The 22,292-nt window shown below is 40.5% G+C and overlaps 2 protein-coding genes across 7 annotated transcripts in view; both read left to right on the top strand.

Annotated features, from left to right (window-relative positions):
• HPS5 (HPS5 biogenesis of lysosomal organelles complex 2 subunit 2) overlaps nucleotides 1-12,233 on the top strand; it is a 49,313-nt gene extending 37,080 nt beyond the window's left edge. For 4 of the 6 annotated variants that reach the window (XM_074997768.1, XM_074997770.1, XM_074997771.1 and 1 more), the window contains exons 17-23: nucleotides 1,195-1,315; nucleotides 1,579-1,734; nucleotides 2,218-2,337; nucleotides 4,246-4,359; nucleotides 6,208-6,314; nucleotides 7,310-7,595; nucleotides 9,383-12,232. In XM_074997768.1, coding sequence (XP_074853869.1) covers nucleotides 1,195-1,315; nucleotides 1,579-1,734; nucleotides 2,218-2,337; nucleotides 4,246-4,359; nucleotides 6,208-6,314; nucleotides 7,310-7,595; nucleotides 9,383-9,443 — 965 coding nt within the window. In that variant the 3' untranslated portion in view covers nucleotides 9,444-12,232. Of the gene's footprint in view, nucleotides 1-1,194; nucleotides 1,316-1,578; nucleotides 1,735-2,217; nucleotides 2,338-4,245; nucleotides 4,360-6,207; nucleotides 6,315-7,309; nucleotides 7,596-9,382 lie in introns of all 6 variants that reach the window. The other 2 variants (XR_012646034.1, XM_074997773.1) reach the window with 2 other exon arrangements.
• Nucleotides 12,234-16,772: 4,539 nt separating this feature from the next.
• On the top strand, nucleotides 16,773-22,161 carry LOC142015502 (serum amyloid A-5 protein-like). Its single transcript, XM_074999050.1, has 4 exons — nucleotides 16,773-16,804; nucleotides 17,144-17,262; nucleotides 20,522-20,660; nucleotides 21,852-22,161. The coding sequence occupies exons 2-4, from the start codon at nucleotides 17,160-17,162 to the stop codon at nucleotides 21,991-21,993; spliced, it is 384 nt and encodes a 127-aa protein (XP_074855151.1). The 5' UTR covers nucleotides 16,773-16,804; nucleotides 17,144-17,159; the 3' UTR covers nucleotides 21,994-22,161.
• The last annotated feature ends 131 nt before the right edge of the window (nucleotides 22,162-22,292 follow it).

The raw sequence follows: 22,292 nt of genomic DNA, 5'->3' as shown, positions 1-22,292 counted from the left end.
TTTAGTTATTACAATGATGCTTATTCTAAATAAGTGACCATATAGCGCAGCTTGAGTTAGCTGAACTCTGTAGTGAAATGAAACAAATCTGTTGAAATAGAATATGCAAATTTCAAAGAGAATTTGGGGGAAAAAAGTTGCTATTGAAATCAAGTAATTTCTGTTATTAAGATATAAGGCTAGACTTGAAGAACAAAAAAATCAACTTTCCCATTGGCAAAGTAGGTGCCAATATATCCAGATATTTCAGTATATTTCCAAAGCATGGACAGCAGAACATTTCATGAAGATCAACAGTGAATTGGAATAATGTTTCATATATTGGCATGCAGTTGATCACCTCAGACATTCTTTTCTTCTTCAGAAGTCTCTTCTGTCCTTTCTTATGCCTTTTCAATTCCCAATGAATGGGACTTCCTGTGTGTAACTGAGAACAGAATTTAGTCTGTTATGTGCAGCTTGGAGAACTGAAGCAAAACTTATAGACAGGTCTTAAGTGCAACCAGTTGATAGAACTCTGATTAAGTATAGATGTTAAGCACACGCTTAAGTGTTTTGCTGGTTGGAAGGTTATACTTGGCAATGCAGAAATCTGTTCCACATTGGCTGAAGTGAAGTTTAGACTAAAAAAAGTCTTTAGTTGCATTCCTGCGTTGATTTGAGGGGACTGCTTTTATGTATACCTTTAAGGATGTGAGACTTCATAAGGTAGGTCTTAGGTGCCAAGTTTACTTCCTGTGAATTCAGTGACACAATTCACAATGACTTCAATAACATCCTTTATTAGAAACTTAAGTTTTAAATTGAACTTGTGGTTCATTAATTTGTTGGTCTGTTCTGTGCACATGAAGCTGTATGTTCTGGAATGCCATATGGATTATGTTACTTTATATAGAAGCCAGTAAATTGCTTTAAAAAGAAGGTCTGGAAAATTTTATTTTAAAGGCTTTTATTTAAGAAAATCCCTTATAAAAACAATTTAATAATGTTAACTTTGGCTATGACTGAATTACTATTAATAGTGTTACAGCAAACATACATGGCTTAAGTGTGACTTGCTCACCTGCCACCACTGCAAGCTGGAGGTAAAGTTCTGTGATGGGGACTGTGCAAGAATAAGGAAATATTTCTTAATCTTCTATGTAAGTTTTATTTTAAAAAAATTAAATCATTTTGCAATGATTTGTGTTTCAGAACTGACCCAGGCTAATCTAGTGACTTTAGCAATGGAAAATGGAGATATGTTGAAAATACTAAAACTCTTAAATGACTTGGGGCCCTGGGATAGTCATCTGTTGTTGGCACATGCCCAAAGGTTTGTAGTATGTGATTTTCTTCAGATGGTTAATATGGTAAATTCTTCACTTTCTGTTTTGCCTTACTCTGGATTTGTATTCCTACCAACATCCTTAATGTTATGAGATTTTTGGTAATGATAGTTTGTGTCACATATTCAAGCAGCAGAAATTGATACTTGCAGGTTAAAGGAAGTCAACTCTTGAAATAAAATTGTGCTTTCTTATTAAAGGTGGCAATCTTGCTGTGATTTGGCATTAAATATAATGTTTGCTTTTACAGGCTCTATGAAAAGTTTGGGGAAACAGCTGTAAGACCCTTGATCAAATTCTATCCATCAATCATGCCCTCTGACATCATGCAGCTTTGTAGACATCACCCTGCCCACTTTTTAGCATATTTAGACAGTCTTGTTAAATCAAAGCCTGAAGAGGAAAGGTAAAGAGACTGCAAGTATGTTGTGTAACCCCTTTTCTTGTTGGGAAATAGTTATGTAAAGAAAACACTGGCTATTGTTCAGCTGGGGTCGGGGGGAGGGGAGAGTGGTCAATTGAAATGCTACTTTGCCTGCACTTTAAAAACAGAGTTGGAACTCTTAACATTAAATAAACTGTCTCTTCCCATGTCACCACATTATAAAAGAGCTTTCATTTTATCAAAATTTTTTAACTCCTGCAAGTGACTTTGTGTTTATATCCTATAATTTATCAAATTAACTCAGAGTAGCAATGGGCAGCACTTCCATATGTAACTCAACTATGGACATATTCTGTAATATTTCTGAAGATCAAAGGGAACATCATTTGTCTAGCAATCATCTTTCCAGAGAGTAATTTTAAATACTAGTTATAAGAAGTTGATCACATTTCCATATTTGTTCAATTTAAAACCCAGGGCTTTTCCACCAAACTCTTTTTATAGGTCATCCTTCCTTAGATCTCTTCTTCACCCTGAAGCATTGCGACTGGACTGGCTGTGCTTGGCTGTTTCCCATGATGCACCACAAAAAACAAATACAGTGGATTCTGAAGGAAACCCTAGGTAAGGTAGTAAATCTTGTATATTTAATTGCACTGCATGAACCAGATGTAGTTCTCCAGACTGGCTTTGTGCTCTATGAAGAGGCTGGCTACATCAGAGAACTTTCACTTCCCTAGAGTGTGAAATTCTCTCCAATGAAGAAAATCCCCATGAAGCCTTCAGTTAATGTGATGTGATCCATAGTCCTTGTAATACAGCTGGGTTTCTGGGCACAACTAGAGAAATCAATCCCCAAGGTACCTTTGCTTAAAATCCAGGCCACTTATAGCCCCATGCTGGGATTTCCTTCTCACTCAGACAAATCCAGTCAGCCACAACAGCATCTCTGCCAGCCCCCCAGCCAGCCAGAAGCCACACAAGAAAACCCACAGACTTCTCAGTTGCTCTGTCAGCCCAGGCCAACAACCCCCAAATTCAGGTGAGAGGCTCTTAAGCCTGTTTGGCCAAACACCACACAGATTCTTTGAGACCCCAAAGGGCCCAGACCCAGACCCAGTCAATATATACTGGAATCTTACCTAAAACAACACACTCACCAATTCTTTAGATCTAATACCTAAACAATTATTAATAAAAGAGAACAGGGCTAGAGAGAATTGTTAAAGCAGCACTTCGCATACATCAGTCATAACTACTAATTCAGATCAGCAGTGTTATTTGCTGATTCTTGAAAGTCTCTGAAAGTTAATTTCCGGTTATACAGATTTCAGTTATCAAAGCATTGTAGATCCAGCCCTCTGGGGTCCGCATGCTGGCAGGTGGACCCTTGGAGACCAAGAGACAAAGGATCCAAAATGGATGCTGCTCAGTCCACAGCATGGCTGTGGTGTTGTTGTCTCTTGTGTTCCCTCTTGTACAGGGACCAAGCCTCTTCTTCCCATAGTCCCTTAAGAGTCTGCCCCCATCTGACTCAGGTGGGCTGTTTGTGGCAAACTGCCATTAGATGAATCCCAGGAGACAGTCTCAAATTTGTGAAATGGACCTGTTCCTTTGTTTCGGTTCAGGTCACTTGACCATTGGGCTCCATCCCATTGACAGGTCCCAACCATCTAAAATGTGGATTCAGTTTCTGAGCACCTGGTTTCCACTCTACTGTTCAGCCCAATGTCCTGAATGGTGATGAGTTCACACCTTCTATTGTGAAGCTTAGCACTGAAACATTTTCTAATACAGCTGCATAGCTAAAATCTATAATTTTATCTACATACATGATACAGACGTGTGAGTAGTATACAAAGATTCAGGTCATCTTTAGCTTTCCTTAGGCACCTCACAAGGTCTCCCAGCACAATACTTGGGGCCAATAGCCACACTGGGTATTAAGATGGCTTCCAGACCCAATATAAAGTCCAGCCACACGTGACAGTCTTTCCATGGCCCTCCTGTAGTAGGCTGAATTTCCCCTAAAGTATGTTGTCTCCTAGACCTCAAGGTGTTTTACAGCAGCAACCAAAGGGTTAAACAATTTTGCCATCTTCATTTTGCAGTCAGGAATGAGCTCTGTAATGACAATCAATACATATCCCTCAAGAAGTTGCCACTTGGTTTGTAAAAATCATTTTCAGCACACTTCTGGGGAAGACATTTTTTAAAATGTGTGAAATTCCCCAGCTGTCTGTTGGAATATACACATGGGCATATGCTTCTGGATATGGATGCTGGTGTACAAAAAGGTTACATTAACCTTTTCTCTGTCCCTCTCTAATCACATGATAATCTATACCTAAAAGAACGTATCATTTTAAGTGAGCCTAAAATAAATAGTGGGGCACGCTGCTCTTTGAATTCATATTGTCAAAACTTCATGTGAAGGATGAAACAATTCAGTTCACCTTTTCAGTTTCCTGATAAAAATGGTTGTTTTAAACTCACCGGAATATTAACTTGTGACTTAATCTGTCTTCCCAGACCACATTCACATTTGTTCACATGGGGCTATAGCCAACTGATTTTGCTTCTGATTAAACTCCCAGCTGATTTTCTAACAAAAGAGAGGATGACTGACATCTGCAAGTCATATGGGTAAGTTGAAAAGTATGAATTACTAAAAAAAGATGATTATTCTTGAAATTAGTTCGGCATCTTGGCTCACTGAATATACAAATAAAAACCAGCACGTTTCCTGCCAGACTACTCTCAGTGAACTCTATATGAAGTATTCTGTGTCTCACTTTATTTAAATTTATCATGTATAGATTATAAACAATCTGGGTGAAATGTACCTCTGCAGTATTATCTTGCTTTGTAGATAAGAAGCAATAGTCATGTGTAGTACATACAAGACCATTACATGTTAAGACAGGGGTGGGCAAAATATAGCCCTTGGGCGAGATTCAGCCTGCCAGGATCCTTTGGGCCTCTAATGTCCCACAGCCCAGGAGGACCCTCAGACAGGGTCCCTGCCTTCCATACCTCACATCTCGCTCAAAATGGCCAGTTGCTGGGCTGAGCTCATGTCTCTGCACACTGCCCTGGGACCCAGCACAATCCTGGCAGCTCCCATTGGCCACATACTGACAAATGGGAGCTTCTTGGGCCATAGGCAGTGTGTGGAAACCCTCTTCCCCCGGCATTCCCCACACAGGGACATGCACACTGGCCCCAGCAGCCAGCTGCTTGAGTTGCATGCGGAAGTGGGGCAGGCAGGACTGAGGGTCCCCCGGGCTGCTGGCTGGGAGCCACCTATTCTAAGTACCCTCTGGCCAGAGCCTGCACCTGCACTCCAGCTCTTCTTACACCCAACTTTCTGCACCCACCCCCCATGTCATAATCCAAACCCTCTGCACCCTCTTATGTACCCCTTCGTGAGGTCAGAATCCTCTCCTAAACCCAAACCCACTGCCAGACCCCCAATCTTCTCCTGGACCCCAGTCCCCTACCCCAAGCTCCTTTCTGCACCCAACCTCCATCTCTGACTCTGCACCTGCTCCATTAATAGCACAGAAAAATTTAGTCTTTGAACACTTACCAAATTCTAAGAGTTCTTCCCCAATCAAAAATTATTGCCCACTCCTGTGTTAAGCTCTGTTTACTACCCAACAAATGTTGTTAACCTAAAATGTAACCAGGGCAATAACTCCAAACCTGGTCATGGGGGTTATTCTTTCGGTGACCATGTGTCCCATATTTGGCAGGATGGTCCCTTATTTGAGATGCCAGAAAGGCATCCCTACTTACTTTTTAAAAGGGGCTAATTGTCCCATATTGGGTCCTCCCTCCACTGACCTTTTTCACCAGCAGCTGCACATCCCTGCAGTTTCCCCAGGCTCCCAGGGAGGGCTGGGAGCTGCCACCTCCTTTCCAGCTCGCCAGGGCTTGGTGCAGCCGGGAGGAGCTGCCCCTACTGCCCATCTCCCTGTCCTGTATCTGAGACAGGGAGTTATGGTAGCCCTAGTTATACCTTCATAACTAAACCAATTCCTGTCCCTTACGTAACCACCTTTAGTAGAGAAACTTACCTACAAGACTTAATAGACCTCTTGCATGCCTGAAGATGTTCCTTCTGTTCCTAAGTACCTCCACTTGTTTCCCTAATAACTTCCCTTCTTTATGCAGGTCTTACCTCCATATGATGATGATTTTGTGCTTGTCCCTTTCCCCATATACTAAAAAGAATCCACACTGTAATGAGACCACCTGTGTTTATTATTGAGCACTTAGGACCTTTTTGTGGGAGGAATTGACAGAAGGTCAGCTCTAGTTCTTTCAGTAAAATGACAATTCTAGGGACTTAAGGCATGTCAGGGTATGCCTAATATTGGGGTTATTTGCTTGTACTGAACAGCTGGTAAATTAGCCTTTTCTTATCAGTAACTTAAGTTTAGAACAAGTATTTATTTGATTCTGGAAATTTTTAATCTCTTCTGTAAGCTTCTGGCCTGGATATCTCTCTCTCTGTTTCGAACTGGATAGAAGAATAGAAGCCTTTACTAATATTGTTCATTTGGATGATATGAACCTACTGGATGGAGAGCATGGTTAGTGAATCTTCACACGTGAGCTCACCAGTATAATATGTGGCCTATATTGATTATTTAAGGATTGTTGATTAACTATAGAAAAATATTTGTCAAGAGTTAATGATGTGGTTGAGCTTTTAAGCATGGATATAGGAAGATCACTTCCTTGTGTAACTTCACTTAAGCCAGGTCTACACTGGGAGGTAAAATCAATTTAAAAACAATTGTCTAAATTCATTTTTATCTCCCATCCACACAGCAGGAGTTCGATGGGAGAATTTTTCCCATAGACTTCCCTTACTTCTAAGCAGGGCAGGAGTACTGGCTCCGACACAGGTGCCCTGTAAGTTCATTTTAGCTCATTCCTACTAAGTGCACTAAATTGAACACCGAAAGATTGACTGCAGCAGGGTCGGTCTTCTCTATAGTGAAGATATACCCATAGTGTACAGTACAGAATAATTTAATATAAATCAGTAACACTTTGCAGTTTAATTCTAATCTTCCAAAGAAACAGCAGTGTTTTTTTAAAATTGTAGCCTCTCAAGTGGTTCAAATCTATTGACATTTTAATTCAAGTTTTTGGATTCAGCTTGCCCTCTGCTTAGTACCTTGGAGAATCGGCTAATGCACTAGCACTCTCTAGATTTTTTTTTTTTTTTTTTTTTTAATAAGGATGTAGTTACCAGCTTTCTGTAGGAGAGGGCAGAATTCCAGTGAAAATCTACCATATCAAAAGACGCACAGAAGAAATCTTTGACTCTTAGTTTAGTCCAGAACCTCAACAATGGCTATAAACAGAAGTCCTAACAACTAGTTCTAAAATACACTGGAAAATTGTGTGTGACTATATAAAATACAAAATGTATTTAAACCATATAACTGAGATGTGACTATAGAATATTAACTCTAGGAAACTGGTTCCTTTTAAATGGAAATAGATATAAAACTAGGTTTGCTACAAGCTTTTTCCTCACAGATAATTACAGCCAGTAATTAAATTTTGCATTTAGGCTCAATTCCAGAGACACTGGACGAATGGAAGTTCCTTCTCCATCTTGCACACAGTCGCAACACTGATTTCCACTATCACGGTGCACAGAATGGCAGTACTGTCAACAATGGTAGCACTAATTGGTCAAACTGTATTACTGTTGAAAATGTAGCCCTTCTGTTGGCTAAGGTAATTGGCCCAGATCGTGCCTTGCCTGTATTGCAGGAGTGTGGTTTGACAGCTGAATTGTCTGAAAGATTTACCAGGATTTGCGAAATACTGAGAATTGCTGAAAAAAGGCAAAGGTAAGATATGTATATGTAGAGAACTGTTATTGATACTTCGTGCCCTGTCATCTTACCCCAGAATTTGTTTTTTCATTACATTTAAAAAAATAGTCAAACACTTTTTAGACTTGAGCTCCGAGAGTTTATTTTATACAGTGTAACCACATGGTAAAAACTACCAGCAAATATTTCAACCCCAATGTAAGAGGTTTGGTTGAGGCATGTAGCTGAAACATAAAGGGGTGTTAACAGAAAATACACTCAAATGCTTCCTAAAGAAGATATCAGTGACTAAAATCAAGTGTCTACAACTGAAGAATTCAGTATCTTCCAGCCTGTAGTCCTCCTATATTGCTCTGATTTCTTAATGAACACTATAATAGTGCAGTGAGATGTTACAGTATGTGGAAAACAGAAGTTTACACACATTGCAAATGTTGCAGTACAAGTAGTTCACCACAGATATTCTGTTGAATCCCTTTACAAAACTCATGCCTGGAAAAAATATGAACTTTTAGAATTAAGTTATAAAAGGTGGCACTTGAGAAGGTCCTTTTGAAATCTGTTATGTCAATACCAACAGGTAGTTACAAGCAAGAGCAAAGGCCTGGAATCTTGGAAGCTTTAAGTCACGGGTGCAGAGTCTATGGCCCACAGCTTGCCTGGATCTGACCCTGAAGGCTCTGGGTTCTCCTCTCCACCCTCAGCACTGGGTGTCCTGTGCTGACACTCCAGCTCCACAGTTCCACTATGAAGCAAAATCACAAGTGCTGGCTCCCCACTGTGGAAATGGAGGCTCAAGTCTGGGGTGGGGGGGCCAGATCCAGGCAAGCCAGGCCTAGATCTGGCCCTTGGGCTCTGCCTTATGGGAGAGGATGCAGCTCTATGCGCTGCTGCTCCCACTCTCATTGGCTGGGGAAACAGCAACAGAGGAAAGTACTGTCTGAAGGCTTTTCCCCTGCTGCTTCCATTGGCAAGAATCATAGTTAGTAGGCTCCGTGGGGGATAGGGCCTGGCCGCATCTGGGGACTCAGATGTGTCTCTGGGGAGCTGTGCTGATAAATGCCACTCCATCATCTTCACACACTCCTCCCTCCTGAACAGACCTCACATCTCCAGCCTGCTCCTGCACACCCCCACTCAGACCCCTGCTGCACTCCTGCACCCACCTCCTGCTCAGCCCCCCAATCTGCTCCTGCACCCCCCTCTTGCCCAGACCCCCACACCCGCTCTCTGCTCCTGCACCATACCTCCCATCCAGGCCTTCTATCCCCATCCCACTCCTGTATCCTCCCACCCTCAAGAGACTTGCCCCCCAAACTCCACACCCACATGCCTCTCCCTTTCCTGTACCCTACCACCCTCCCAAGCCCCAGGCCATTCCTGAACTCTCCTTCATCAGAGGCCACAGCAGTAGGAGGTGGGAGGGATGTTTTGTTCTGGGTTTGGTTTTTTTTTTCGTTTTTTTTTTTTTCTCCCTTTTGTGTGGCCCCTGGCTGATTTTTTTTTTTTTTTTTTTTTTTTTGTGAGTCAGTGGCTAGTGACCCAGAAAAGATTCCCCACTCCTGCTGTAAATTCGAGCCTTCAGTTTACATAAATAAATAAATAAAAGCCCAAGTAACTTTTTTCTGCTCATGCTCCCCATTGAGGTTAGTGAGATTGTGGGGGAGAATTGTAAGTCCTCTCAGAATATGAATCACAATTTTCTCTGCACCAGCCAGTTTAAACCCCTTATAAAAGTTAGTAGCCAGCAATTTGGGTAACTAGTATGTTTTGATTTTCTTTTTTCTCTTTTTTGTTTGTAGAGCCCTGATACAGTCCATGCTGGAAAGGTGTGACCGTTTTCTCTGGTCTCAACAGGCATAACAGATATCCAGGAAACATTGAAATGAAGTTGTGTATTGTACATATTTTGCATTAAAGTGCCTCTTAAGTTTTATAACCCCTTAAACAAACTCTTGGCCGCCAAATAATGCATTCAGCCATACGGCATGGAAATAGCACCTACATTGGGTTTTCTTCTACAGTTCTTCCTAAATACTTTAACACGGGTTTTAGAAGTTGTTAAACTGAAATACTCCAACGTTTATGTTGGGAAATAAGGTTAAAAGTGTCTGACAAATTTGGGTATTTTTTACAGCAAAATTAAAAGAGCTGAATTAATTTGGTAGTAACTCTGCATGAGTGAAAACAATTGGTTAAAGGTCCAGGCCTATAAACATTAAATTAGGTTTGAAAATATTGTTTTTTGCCTTCAGCAACTTTTCTGTAAATTGGTCAAGATGTAACTTTAAGATTAATTGTGTGCATTTTGCAAGCATAGCAGACCCTTCACACAAATATTAAGAATCCCCCATCCTGATGTCTGCTTTTGCAAATAACTTTAGGGAATGCATGCAAGAATGGAGATTTTTTTTTTTTCCTTGATTGTCCAGAATATCTATTCTTTTGATTTTGGAATAGCGATATTTTTATCTTTAAGATCTATGTAAAATAACATTGTGGTATTAATTGCATGCAGTTGAAATTTGCATTACATCTTCCAAATACTAATTTATTAATAGACTACTGAAAAAATATGTAAATGCAGCATTCTTAAATTGTATGAATCTGTCATGACTTCATCTTCAGATAATTTGTTTAGATCTGTTTAAATGTTGTTAATATTTCTTAAGTGATTTTTGAAGAAATGATTTAACTGCATACCTTTTTATCTAAAACTGCCTTTTATAAAGCTGATTATTAACATGTATTTTTAAAGGGAGACTGTCAAGCTCAGTCATTTTTTTTAAAAAAAAAAGCCTTTATCTCTCAAGATAAACATTAGATTATTACAACAGAAGCTTGTAACACCCAGCTTACTTATTTGCTAAAACTTGCTTTACATCTATTCTATGTGCGCTGTGAACTTCATATTTCTTTAATAGTAAAATTTAGACAGTGAGATTTACTTTTGATTTTAGCCCATTTCAAATTTAGGGCCTCAATAACTAGTGCAATTGTCGAACCACAAAGTACTGCCTTCAAAAATGTGTTTTTGTCCCTTTAAAAGCAATGTTTTATGAATATATTTGACAGTATACCTGTAAAATAAGAGCCTTTATAAATTATGTATATAGTTTTGTGGTTTTTGCTACATTCCAAATTAATTTTATTTAAAACTTAATTACTTTTTAATCAATGTAACTGTCATCTGCGAAGTTTGATATGATACATAAAACTGCAGATGGATGGGTAACCTCATTAGCTCAGTTGCTTGAAAAAATTACTTCTAATGGAGGGTTTCATAACTCTTCGGGATTGGGAATAAAGGTCTATAGAAATTTGGTGCTGTGGATAGTTATTTCATAATTTAAGGTTCTTGTCTGTGAAAAGCCAATAAAAATTCCTATTTCAACTTCAGTTTTACTTGGTGTTGAGATTTTTAACTGAAATTTGGAAACAGAAATGTACCATCCTATACACCTGGGGTGGGAAAATTCGTGCCCAGGGGCTGGATCCAGCCCACCAAGCATATCTTAGCTGATTAGCAGAGCCTGCATACTTACAGCCGGCAGCATGTGTTCAGCTGCCCCTCCCCAAGTTTGTTCATCTACAGCCAAGCTGCACCTAGGATTCTCCTGCTAGCTGTGCAGAAGGGCGGTGGGAGAGGATAATACTGAAGTCAGGATGTTCCCTTCTCCCTGTACTCCATCTCTAAAGAGCAAGAATCAGGGAGAGGGAGACAAACAGTCGAGCTGCTGCAGTGTAAAGCATGGATGGTAAGTGACTCAGGAATGTAGAACGGGAGCAGGGAGGACAACAGAGCAGGACAGATTTCCCTTAAAAAGACAGCGGGTGACTTCCCTCTGAAGCTTACCCAGCAGCAGCCAGCACGCGCACACGTGCATGCACACACTCACGCATACCCAGTCTGTGCCACACCCAGTCACTTGCGCGTGCACACACTGCAGCGCACACTGTCTGTAACAACAAAATCTGTCGAACAGTGTTTCTCTTTCTCACACACAGTCTCTCTCTGTGTAACCTCCACCCTACGCCTTCTGCCTGAGGCCCCACTTCTTTCAGGGAGCCCACAGCTGGCCTGCAACCACTTCCAAAATTTGTGGAGTGGTCTGTCCGCAAAAATTATTGCGCACCCTGCTATATGCTCAGACACATGATGGTCTTGTTTATCGTGTGAGTAAAGGATTGGAAGTCAAGTACTCCTCGCTCATCCTAACTTGGCTACTCATACACCATGAAGCTTGGAGAAAATCACTTTATCTTTCTGTGCCTGTTTCCTGCCTGTAAATGAGAATACTTCTACTTCATGTGAATGTCAGGATTAATTCCATTTTATACAACGCTTCAAAGAAGACAAGGCTTATGTAAGTGCAAGAATCATGTTTCAGGAAAATGCATAACCAGTGCTCTCTGGAAAAATTCTAGTGAAATCTTTTCAGTTTGGACGACAAGTGACATGGAAAAGCAGCTGGAAGCTCTGTATGCATACACAATAACCTTTATTTTAAACCCTTTTTGTTCTTGTATACACAGTTAATGCTGACCTTTATAATATAGCACAATTTTTTTCAAAGAGTGTGATTTTCATTTTGCATAATACTGTTCATATTAACCACCGTTTTACAGTAATTTTTGAAATTTATTGCTCCTAAAACTTGCATTCATGGTTTTTAATTAATTTGAAGAGATTTTAATTAAAAAAAAAAAAAGTGTCTGACTTAGTCTTGATTTCCTCATATGTGAAAATGATGTGAAGATGAGTGAAATACATTGTGACTTCATCCTAGGAAATGTTGTAGTTGCACACTGTACGCACGAGAAAGGAAAGTTTGTTTCCCAGAGGCAATGGGAAATCCTGTCACTTCACTTAATGGGAAGATTGTCCACATACTGGGCTTGCTTATCCATACAAGAATCAAAATGTGATGGTCAAACACCAGAAGACAAGAAGTTGCAATAATACTTAAGTGAATTTACTTTGTTAAACAGAAGAAAAACAAGACTTATTCATAGGTTATTGGCTTGATAACTAAGTCATTACAGTTTTTTCAAGATCATCAGTGATGGCCCACATTTAGAATTATAAACAGATCCACACTTCATATTTCCAACTTCACAAATGAGAATGATATATGCACAAAATAGGATACATAGATTGAGCAGATTACATGCAGTCTTGAAAATGACCTCATATGATCTGTTTTGCATAAAGTCTTTGAGTATTTGCTCATAAGCCGATTTTCCTAAAACATCGGTGGGGAGAGGGGGCACTGTGATGCACATCTTACTGGAATGCCCAGGGTGACTTCCAAGTTTGCACAATAAATCTAGTCTTTTGGAGAGGCAGTGTAGACTCAGAAGATAAGAAAACCTCCGTGATCCCAAATATATGTACAAACTGATGGGGATTAAATTAGCTATTGCCACTCGAGATCTTGGAGTCATTGCGGATAGTTCCCTGAAATCATCCACTTAATGTGCTGCTGCAGTCATAAAAGCAAATAGAATGCTAGGAATCATTAAATGGAATAGAGAATAAAAACAGAATTATCTTATTGCCTCTATGGCTGTGTCTGCACTAGCCCCAAACTTCACAATGGCCATGCAAATGGCCATTTCGAAGTTTACTAATGAAGCGCTGAAATACATACTCAGCGCCTCATTAGCATGCGGGCGACCGCAGCACTTCGAAATTGACGCGGCTCGTCCCAACAGGGCTCCTTTTCGAAAGGACTCCACCTACTTCGAAGTCTCTTATTCCCATCTGCTCACAGGAATAAGGGAACTTCGAAGTAGGCGGTGTCCTTTCAAAAAGGAGCCCCGTCGGGACAAGCCACGTGGCGGCAAGCCGTGTCAATTTTGAAGTGCCACAGCCGCCCGTGTGCTAATGAGGCACTGAATATGTATTTCAGCGCTTCATTAGTAAACTTCAAAATGGCCATTTTGAAGTTTGGGGCTAGTGTAGACATAGCCTATAAATCCAAGGTACACCCACATCTTGAATGTGATGTACAGATGTGGTTGCCTCATCTCAAAAAAGATATCTTGGCATTGGCAAAGGTTCAGAAATGGCAACAATATTATTAGCGGTTTGGAACAGGGGCCCTATGAAGAAAAATTAAAAATACTGGGACTTTTCAGCTTAGAAAAGATGAGACTAAGGGTAGGCATAAAACAGAGGTCTATAAAATTGTGATGGCTATGGAGAAAATAAATAAGGAAAAATTATTTCCTTGTCCCGATAACACAAGAACTTGGAGTTCACCAAATGAAATTAACAGGTATGTTTAAAACAAAGAAAAGGAAGTATTTCTTCATGCAACACACAGTCAGCCTGTGGAACCCCTTGTCAGAGGATGTTGTGAACATTCAACAGGGTTCAGAAAGAACTAGATGAATTCATGGAGGATAGATCCATGAATGACTGCTAGCCAAGATGTGTAGGAATGTTGTCTCTAGCCTCCATTTGTCAGAAGCTGGAAATGGGTGATGGGAGGGATCACTGATGGTTGCCTGTTCTGTTTGTTTCCTCAGGGACACCAGACAATATTGGCATACAGGACACTTGAGCTGGATGGACTTTTGGTCTAGCCAGTCTTATGCACTTACCATTCTTATGCACTTTATTCAACTGACAACTTTATTCATGGAGCATATGAAGCTTTTAATATTGAAGAATTTTAAATGGCTCTATGCATGAAATTGAATATTACTGGCATCCTGCTTCATTCTACTTGCACTTTAATGGTGCAAGTCCTAAGACATTTAGCTGGTCTACTATCTAGTGAAGTTAGTGTGTGCTGCAGTGGATGTCTAGCCTAGGACAATCAGTTTAAAAGGTCCAAAATATCATACCACTCACTGTTTAAATGTAAGTTGAGATTCTTAAAATAATCAGATGTTTCCATTCAGATGGAGACCAGCCCTGCAAAATTTCAGTTCAGAAGCTTGAATGTTTTCAGAAAGTTGAGTGGCAGAAAAGTGTTAAAAGGAAATATACCCTAAAATATAGCAGCTCAGAGATGTCCAGCTACACCCTACTTCAGCCACTGCTACTTTAGATAATGTGCAGTGTGGGCATGACAATACCTAGTAGTTACTTTTCCCTTTTTTACAAAACTAGTCAGAGTTTCTCTTAAAAACTCTACATGCTCATGGGCATAAAATGAATACAAATTTTTAAATTTCACAATTCAGCCTATGTCATTTTGCTATGAAGGCTTTTATCATTGACTGTAGATTTTTCCAAAAGCTTTCCACTTCCTGGCAGGTGTTTTGTGCTAGCTATTGTCCAAGGGAAAGTTTCAGAACTTCTCCAAAATTCTTTTAAAACTTGCACAATAGATGCATGAATTATTTCAGCACAGGACTCAGTGTTCATTCTGAGGAGAATGTACTCAGTTAACTTTCCTTCCATTGTGAGAACTTAACAAAAGAAATGTTGGATCCTGTACATAATTTATCATCAGTCATACCTCTTACTGTGTTATTTCAAAAACATTAAGTTACTGAAAAATCACGAGAGCTTTTCATACAATCTTTAGTTACATACTGGCCAGGAGAGAAGTAAAATGTCCTTAAATAGTTAACAAAAACAAATCTTTCCTGTAGAACCTGCTGGAAGAAAGTTTTACACTTTCAAGGTACAAAGTCCACAGACAAATCCTGGCAGTGAGATGGCTCAAAGGCGTGTTATTCAACAGGGCATTAGGCAAGGACAACACACTTATGTTTGGTGTCCTTAAACATCAAGGAATTCTGTTGGACAAGTGTACAGAACTGATTTAGTACTGTTTCACAATAGGTTCCCAAACATGTTGACTCTTCAGATTACATTTCCATAAGAACCTCACTGAACATTTACAAGAACTGATTTTTTTTTTAGTTTACAAACTCTGATCTAAATTACCTGCATCTTTCCAACCAGACTCATTAGGGACATTTCATATTATCTCCCATCCACTCATCTTAAAATGTAAACTGCATCTACTCCATTTGAATAAAATTTTTATAGTTAAACCTGTGACTTACCAGAAACTAACTACTGATAGAGCTGATGATTTATCCATTGATAATATTTGAATTAAAATATTTTTAAACTGTTAATTTAACTGCATATACCCTATAGCATTCAGCTTGCCAACAAAACATTAACTGCTATTCAAGCAAACTAACCTCTCTCTGTAGGGATCATAATGGTAGTATAAAAGCCAGCTGATATTTTTCAAAAAATAGTCAAATTTCCACCACTGAAAAGGGGAAATAAAGAAAATATCTGTAAAGATGACATCCCATTTCTGAACAGTTCTAGTAATTAAATATTATTATTTACATCTATTGTCATAGTCCCTTGGAGCCAAAATCATGGACCAGGACCAATACTCTCTCTAATTTGTTCCATCCATGTGCAGAATAAATTTTGTTTGTGCACTGAGGCATGTGTGGATGTGAACCACCGGTAGAAACACCTGCTACTGGCTGCAGGTGCTGTGGGACTCTGCTAATCAGCTGGGTGGCACCTGAATCTCTCTCAGGTGGCCTCCCAAGCACTCAGTTTACAGGGAATACTGAGTCCAGGACCCATTGACAGAGCGCTCTAAAACACAATGAAAAGATGGTTCATGCCCAACAAGCTGATGGCAAAAACTTCTCTAGCTATCTTATGGCATTTCTTTTAAGATCTAATTACAATAATAAAGTGGAAAAGTCTCAGAGGGGTGGCTGTGTTAGTCTGTAGCTTCAAAAAACCAAGCAGTCTTGTAGCACCTTAAAAACTAACAATTTTATTTATTGGGTAATGAGCTTTCATGGGTAATTCCCACTTCATCAGATTTAGTATTTACAGTCCACGCAAGATCAGTACTTAAAAACTTCTACATAAAAATCTCATACAAAATACTGCTCACTTTGCTGCATAAAAAAACAGAATCAAGTCAGAAAGTGACTGCCTGCAACCTTGAATGAATGATGGACATTTCGTCATATCACTGGTTCAGAACGTCTGAAAAAGAAGGGATTTTACTGCAGTAAATTCCCAGCAGAAGCAATGTTTGTTGTATGCAGCAAGCAAAGAGTTGCTCAATTTCAATTTAGCCAGGCTTCCGTAAATTAAGTCCTGTTTGCTTTTAAGATAAAGCTTCTTATAAATACAGTACCACCTTTCCCTTTGAGGATTCATCAGAAAGAACACCACTTTTCAGGGGATTTGCAATACAGCAGCGGTAAGTTTTGTTCTAAATAGAAACCTCGTATTTTACCATTCCGTCTTATCTTTAGTCTGTTTGTCTTAGAACAAGAGACTTTTATGATCTAAAAACTGTTAAGCAGCAATGAAAACAGTTATATTTTATTCTTATTTCCCAGCCTTGTGCTGTGATGGCAGAGAGGATGTCATTTTTCCATGCAGAAATCATCACTTAAGCAATGTTTCAGAGTTGTGTGTGACCCTGCTAGTAGATGTGCCTGCTCCAGAGCAGTTATAAGAAAAATGAATAGCATGGCTGCAGGTTTTAAAATAATGCCCATTTTTCTGTTCTGACAGACACTTCCTTCTCTTACAGAGCAAATAACTGAACAATGAAGTTCTACAACTGCATGCTGCTGTTGTCCCTGGTACTGTGTGTCAGTGCCCAGAACTGGTTTGCTGACACTGGAGCATTCGTAAGGGATGCTTATCTAGGTATGCTTTTTACTAACTGTATGGTCTTCTTCAAAAGTGTCCTCAGAAGTTGTGTATAGGCAGGATGACATAGATATTAGGAAAAATCAATGAATTAATAAAACCCAGTGAAGCAAAGCTCAATAAATAAGTTCTAGAGCAAGTTTTGATACATTCGGTAAATAAGAAATTGACAGGGTTTTTCACAGAAAGGTACATTAGAATTTGCTTCTGATCATTTAAAAGTTGCAGTTTCAGGTACTTCTTTGGGAGCCCAAGCACATGGCTGGCTGAACCTGAGGAAGTTCAGGGAGATGAGGATTTCTTCATACAGCTTAGTGAAGCTTCCAAATCACGGGCCCTGGGTCTCATGGGAGACTTTAATCATCCAGCGATGTGTTGGGAGACCAATACAGCAGCACACAGACAATCCAGGAAGTTTTTAGAGAATGCTGGGGATAGCTTCTTGGTACAAGTGCTGAAGGAACCGACCAGGGACCATGCACAACTTGACCTGCTGCTCACAAACAGGGAAGAACTAGTAGGAGAAATAGAAGTGGGTGGAAGCCTGGGCTGCAGTGACCATGAGATGATAGATTTCAGGATTCTGAAAAAAGGAAGAAGGGTGAGCAGTAACATATAGACCCTTGATTTCAAAAGAGCAGACTTTGACTCCCTGAGAGAAATGATGAGCAGGATCATCCCTTGGGAAATGAAGATGAAGGGTAAAAGAGTTCAAGAGAACTGGCAGTATTTGAAAGAAGTCTTACTGAAGGCACAGGAACAAACCATCCTGCTGCATAGTAAGAAGTGCAAACATGGTAGGCAAACAGCTTGGTTTCACAGGGGAATCCTTAGTCAGTTTAAACTCAAAAAGGGTGCATACAAGAGATGGAAACATGGACAGTTGACTAAGGAGGAGTATAAACATACGGCTGAAGAATGCCAGGGAGCAATCAGGAAAGTGAAAGCACAATTGGAACTGCAGCTGGCAAGGGATGTGAAGGGGAACAAGAAGGTTTCTATACAGGCAAGTTAACAATAAGTGGGTTATCAGAGAAGGTGAGGGGCCATTACTGGATGAGAGAGGTAACCTAGTGACAGATGATGTAAGAAAAGCTGAAGTACTCAATGCTTTTTTTGCCTCAGTCTTCGCACACAAAGACAGCTCCCACACAATGGTGCTAGACAGTGCAGTATGAGACAGTGGAGGGCAGCCACCTGTGGGGAAGGAATGAGATATGAGCCATCTAGAAAAACTAGATGTACACAGATCCATGGGTCTGGATTTAATGCACCCACGGGTACTGAGGGAATTGGCAGATGTCATTGCTGAACCTTTGGCCACTATCTTTGAAGACCCTTGGAGATCGGGAGAGATCCCAGATGATTGGAAAAAGGAAAATGTAGTGCCCATCTTTAAAAAAGGAAAGAAGGACAATCCAGGAAACTAGACCAATCACCCTTACCTCAATCCCTGGGAAAATAATGGAAGGGATCCTCAAGGAATCCATTTTGGAGCACTTGGAAGAGGGGAAACTGATCAAAAGTAGCCAACATGGATTCACCAAAGGCAAGTCCTGCCTGACCAATCTGATTAGCTTCTATGATGAGGTAACAGGCTCTGTGGACATGGGGAAGTCAGTGGATGTGATATACCTTGACTTCAGCAAAGCTTTTGATACAGTCTCCCACAAGAATCTTGCCCATAAGTTAAGGAAATATGGGTTGGATCCATGGACTGTAAGATAGATAGAAACCTGGCTAGACAGTCAGGCCCAACGGGTGGTGGTCAATGGCTCAATATCTGGATGGCAGTTGGCTTCAAGTAGGGTGCCGCAAAGCTTGGTTCTGGGGCTGGTGTTCTTCTACATCTTTATTAATGACCTGGATGAGGCACTGGATTGTATCCTCAGCAAGTTAGCAAATGATACAAAGCTAGGGGGAGGGGTAGATATGTTGGAGGGTAAAGCAAGGATCCGGAGGGACCTGGATAAATTGGAGGATTGGTCCAAAAGAAATCTGTTGCACTTCAACAGGGAGAAGTGTGGGTTCTGCACCTGGGGCGGAAGAATCTCAAGCATTGTTATAGGCTGGGGACTGACTGGCTCAGCAGCAGTACAGTTAAAAGGGACCTAGGGGTTATGGTGAATGAAAGGCTGGATATGAGTAAATAGTTTGCCCTTGTAGCCAATTCAGCATAGTCTTTGATTCTAGTTATTGTCTCCTATGTGACATTTCACTTTTTATTCCTAAATGTCCGTATGTGTCTACTTTTAATTTGATACTCCATTCTCTCTGTCTTTTGACATAGGAACTGTTGGGTTGTTTTTGTTTACTTTAGTGGTAGATGGAGGTTCATGTCTATGACATCAGATTTCTTGTTCTCACATTGTAGATTCATAGCCTAAAGGTTCTCACCAGTTTGTTCCCAGTTGTCTCCAGTCTAAAACAGTTTAGAAATTGTTAGTTACACTGCTGCAAACCCTTGAAATAGACACCTAGGAATGCCTTAATTGCATTTAAGTGTGATAGGTATTTAACTAAATTGGTTTCTATACAGATTTATATTGATGCATACGGTGACCATTTGTCCCATAATTGGCGAGACAGTCCTGTATTTGGGATGCCAAAATGGCATCCCTACTTATTTTTTAAAAGGGACTAATTGTTCCATATTTGGGTCCTCCCCTGCTGACCCTTTCCACCGTCAGCTGCTGGCCGGAGAGCACTAGGTATTCTCTGAGCCTCAGGAAAGCAGAGGGAGTGTGGGCGGTTGCTGCCTCCCCAGGGCTCCCAGAGAGTGCCAGGAGCTGCTGATTCCCCAGGGCTCAGGGAGGGCCACCAGCTGCTGCTGCCTTCCCAGCTCCCTGGGGCTTGGTGGAGCTGGGTAAAGTCACCCTTCTCCCTATACCTCACTATCCCATATGCAGGACAGGGAGACATGGTTGCCCTACTGATGCACAAACTGAATGTAGACAAAGCCCTAAAGGCAAGTAGTTTTAGCTGAATAAAAAAAACCTTCACAACTAATGCATTTTGTTATGAAAGTGAACAGTCTTTTTGGAACTTCTCAGATCTTCCCCTGAACCCAGAAATCCATTATTTGCCAAACGGAATATAGGAACCTTTCTGCCTTCTCTAGTAGCACTACATTTGAGAGCCATGTGATGGAGTGACTAGAAAGGTGCTTGACTACCCTAGAGAACGATGTGTGGAATAACTTGAAAGTTTTATTTTACCTTTGCAGTGACCCTGTAATCTTTTCTCTCCTCTCCAGGTGCTAAGGACATGTGGCATGCATACAGTGACATGCGGGAAGCAAATTATAAAAATGCAGATAAATATTTCCATGCTCGTGGGAATTATGATGCTGCCAGAAGAGGACCTGGTGGCGAATGGGCAGCAAGAGTTATAAGGTAATTGAGTCTACTTGGATTATGAGCTTAGACATCGGTAGAGAGCTATGCAATCATACGCCTGTGAAGTATATTATAAAAATCCATAAATAGCTATTGTCCTATTTGAAGCAAGGACATTTTTATTTGCCATCTAAGCTGGATCAGTGTGAAAACTATTTCTGAGCTGACTATAAATCTGATGAAGCGGGTCCTACCCACGAAAGCTCATTCCCTAATAAAGTGTTAGTCTTTAAGGTCTACAGGACTGGTTGCTTTGTTTTATGCAGATACAGACTAAATGGCTACCCCTTTGAGACAACTCAGATGTAGTTTCAGATTGCTGAACTGTCTACAGGGAGACTCATGTTTTCACCATAGGGCTTTTAAAGTTTTAAAAATTGCAGACCCTCTCTTTAATATAGAACCAGTACATATTGACCTTGCTATTTCATTCACAGAAACTGATCACAGATTCACTTGTGGTCCTCTAAGGAGGATTGTTTTTTAATGTTGGTATCGAATGTGATGGCTCTGAGAAAAAGGAGGGTCAGTGGGATGGGTAGAGCTTAGTTGGAGGCAAGTAATGGGAAGGCTTTTTAATTCATAACTACTGCATTTCAGGAATGACCGCTGCTATTCAGAGAAGGTTAAGGTGTGTGTGTGTGTGTGTGAGAGAGAGAGAGAGAGAGAGAGAGATAACTGCATGTTGAATGGCTCTAATCCAGAATTCTCCCACCCAGCAGCATCCATAACCAGGAATAATTTTAGTTAGCTGGACAACCACTGATCATGAGCGCGGCCAAGTTTCCTGTGGTCCCATAAAGTTTGTTTCCAGCCACCAGTCCTGGCTCTCAGTGATTTAGGCTGCTATTTATCTCTCATTTACCCCTAAATGTCTTCTAAGAGCCTAGTAGTCAGTGGAAGTGTTGGTAATGCTGCTAGACAATGTTGACTTTCTGTGGTCCGGCAAATTCTCTTGTCTGGCACTAGTCAGATCCTGAGGGTGCTGCATGAGAAAGGTTCAACCTGTAATATCTTTTAGTGAAAGAACTCTTAGTGAGTTATGTGTGCATGTTCTCAGTTTTATGGAAATGTAAGGATTAAACTATGTGTGTGTGTGTGTGTGTGGCTGGGGGGAACAAAAGTAAATAATTCAGTTATTTTGATTTAAATAAAAACTCTAAGATAACCTTTATTTCCTTTTTCCAGTGATGCCAGAGAAGGTTGGCAGGGAGGCGTTAGTGGCAGAGGAGCAGAAGACACTCGTCAAGACCAGGAAGCAAATGAATGGGGCAGAAGGGGAGGAGACCCAAACCACTACAGACCAGCGGGCCTTCCCTCGAAATACTGAAGCAGGCAATAATACTTTACATTGGTTCCATTGTTTTACCAGCTGTGCAAAAAAACCACAATAAATAAAACGTTTAAATTAAGCTCCCAGTTTCATCCTCAGCTACACTGGAGGGATAATAAAACAATGTAGGGTATAAATCTGTGTGATTCAGGGAAAAAGGTAACCCTTAACTGCCCCAGACTTGAATGAAACTCCTAGATTAGTTAATTACTGTCTTTTTATTCACTTTCTTGCAAATTCCTGTGATGCAGGGGGCATTGGCCACTGTCAGAAACAGGCTACTGGAGTATTTTGTT

Source organism: Carettochelys insculpta, chromosome 6, assembly GCF_033958435.1.
Source record: "Carettochelys insculpta isolate YL-2023 chromosome 6, ASM3395843v1, whole genome shotgun sequence".
Lineage (NCBI taxonomy): Eukaryota > Metazoa > Chordata > Testudines > Carettochelyidae > Carettochelys > Carettochelys insculpta.
Note: the sequence above shows the minus strand (reverse complement) of the source record. Positions and strands in the feature narration are given on the sequence as shown.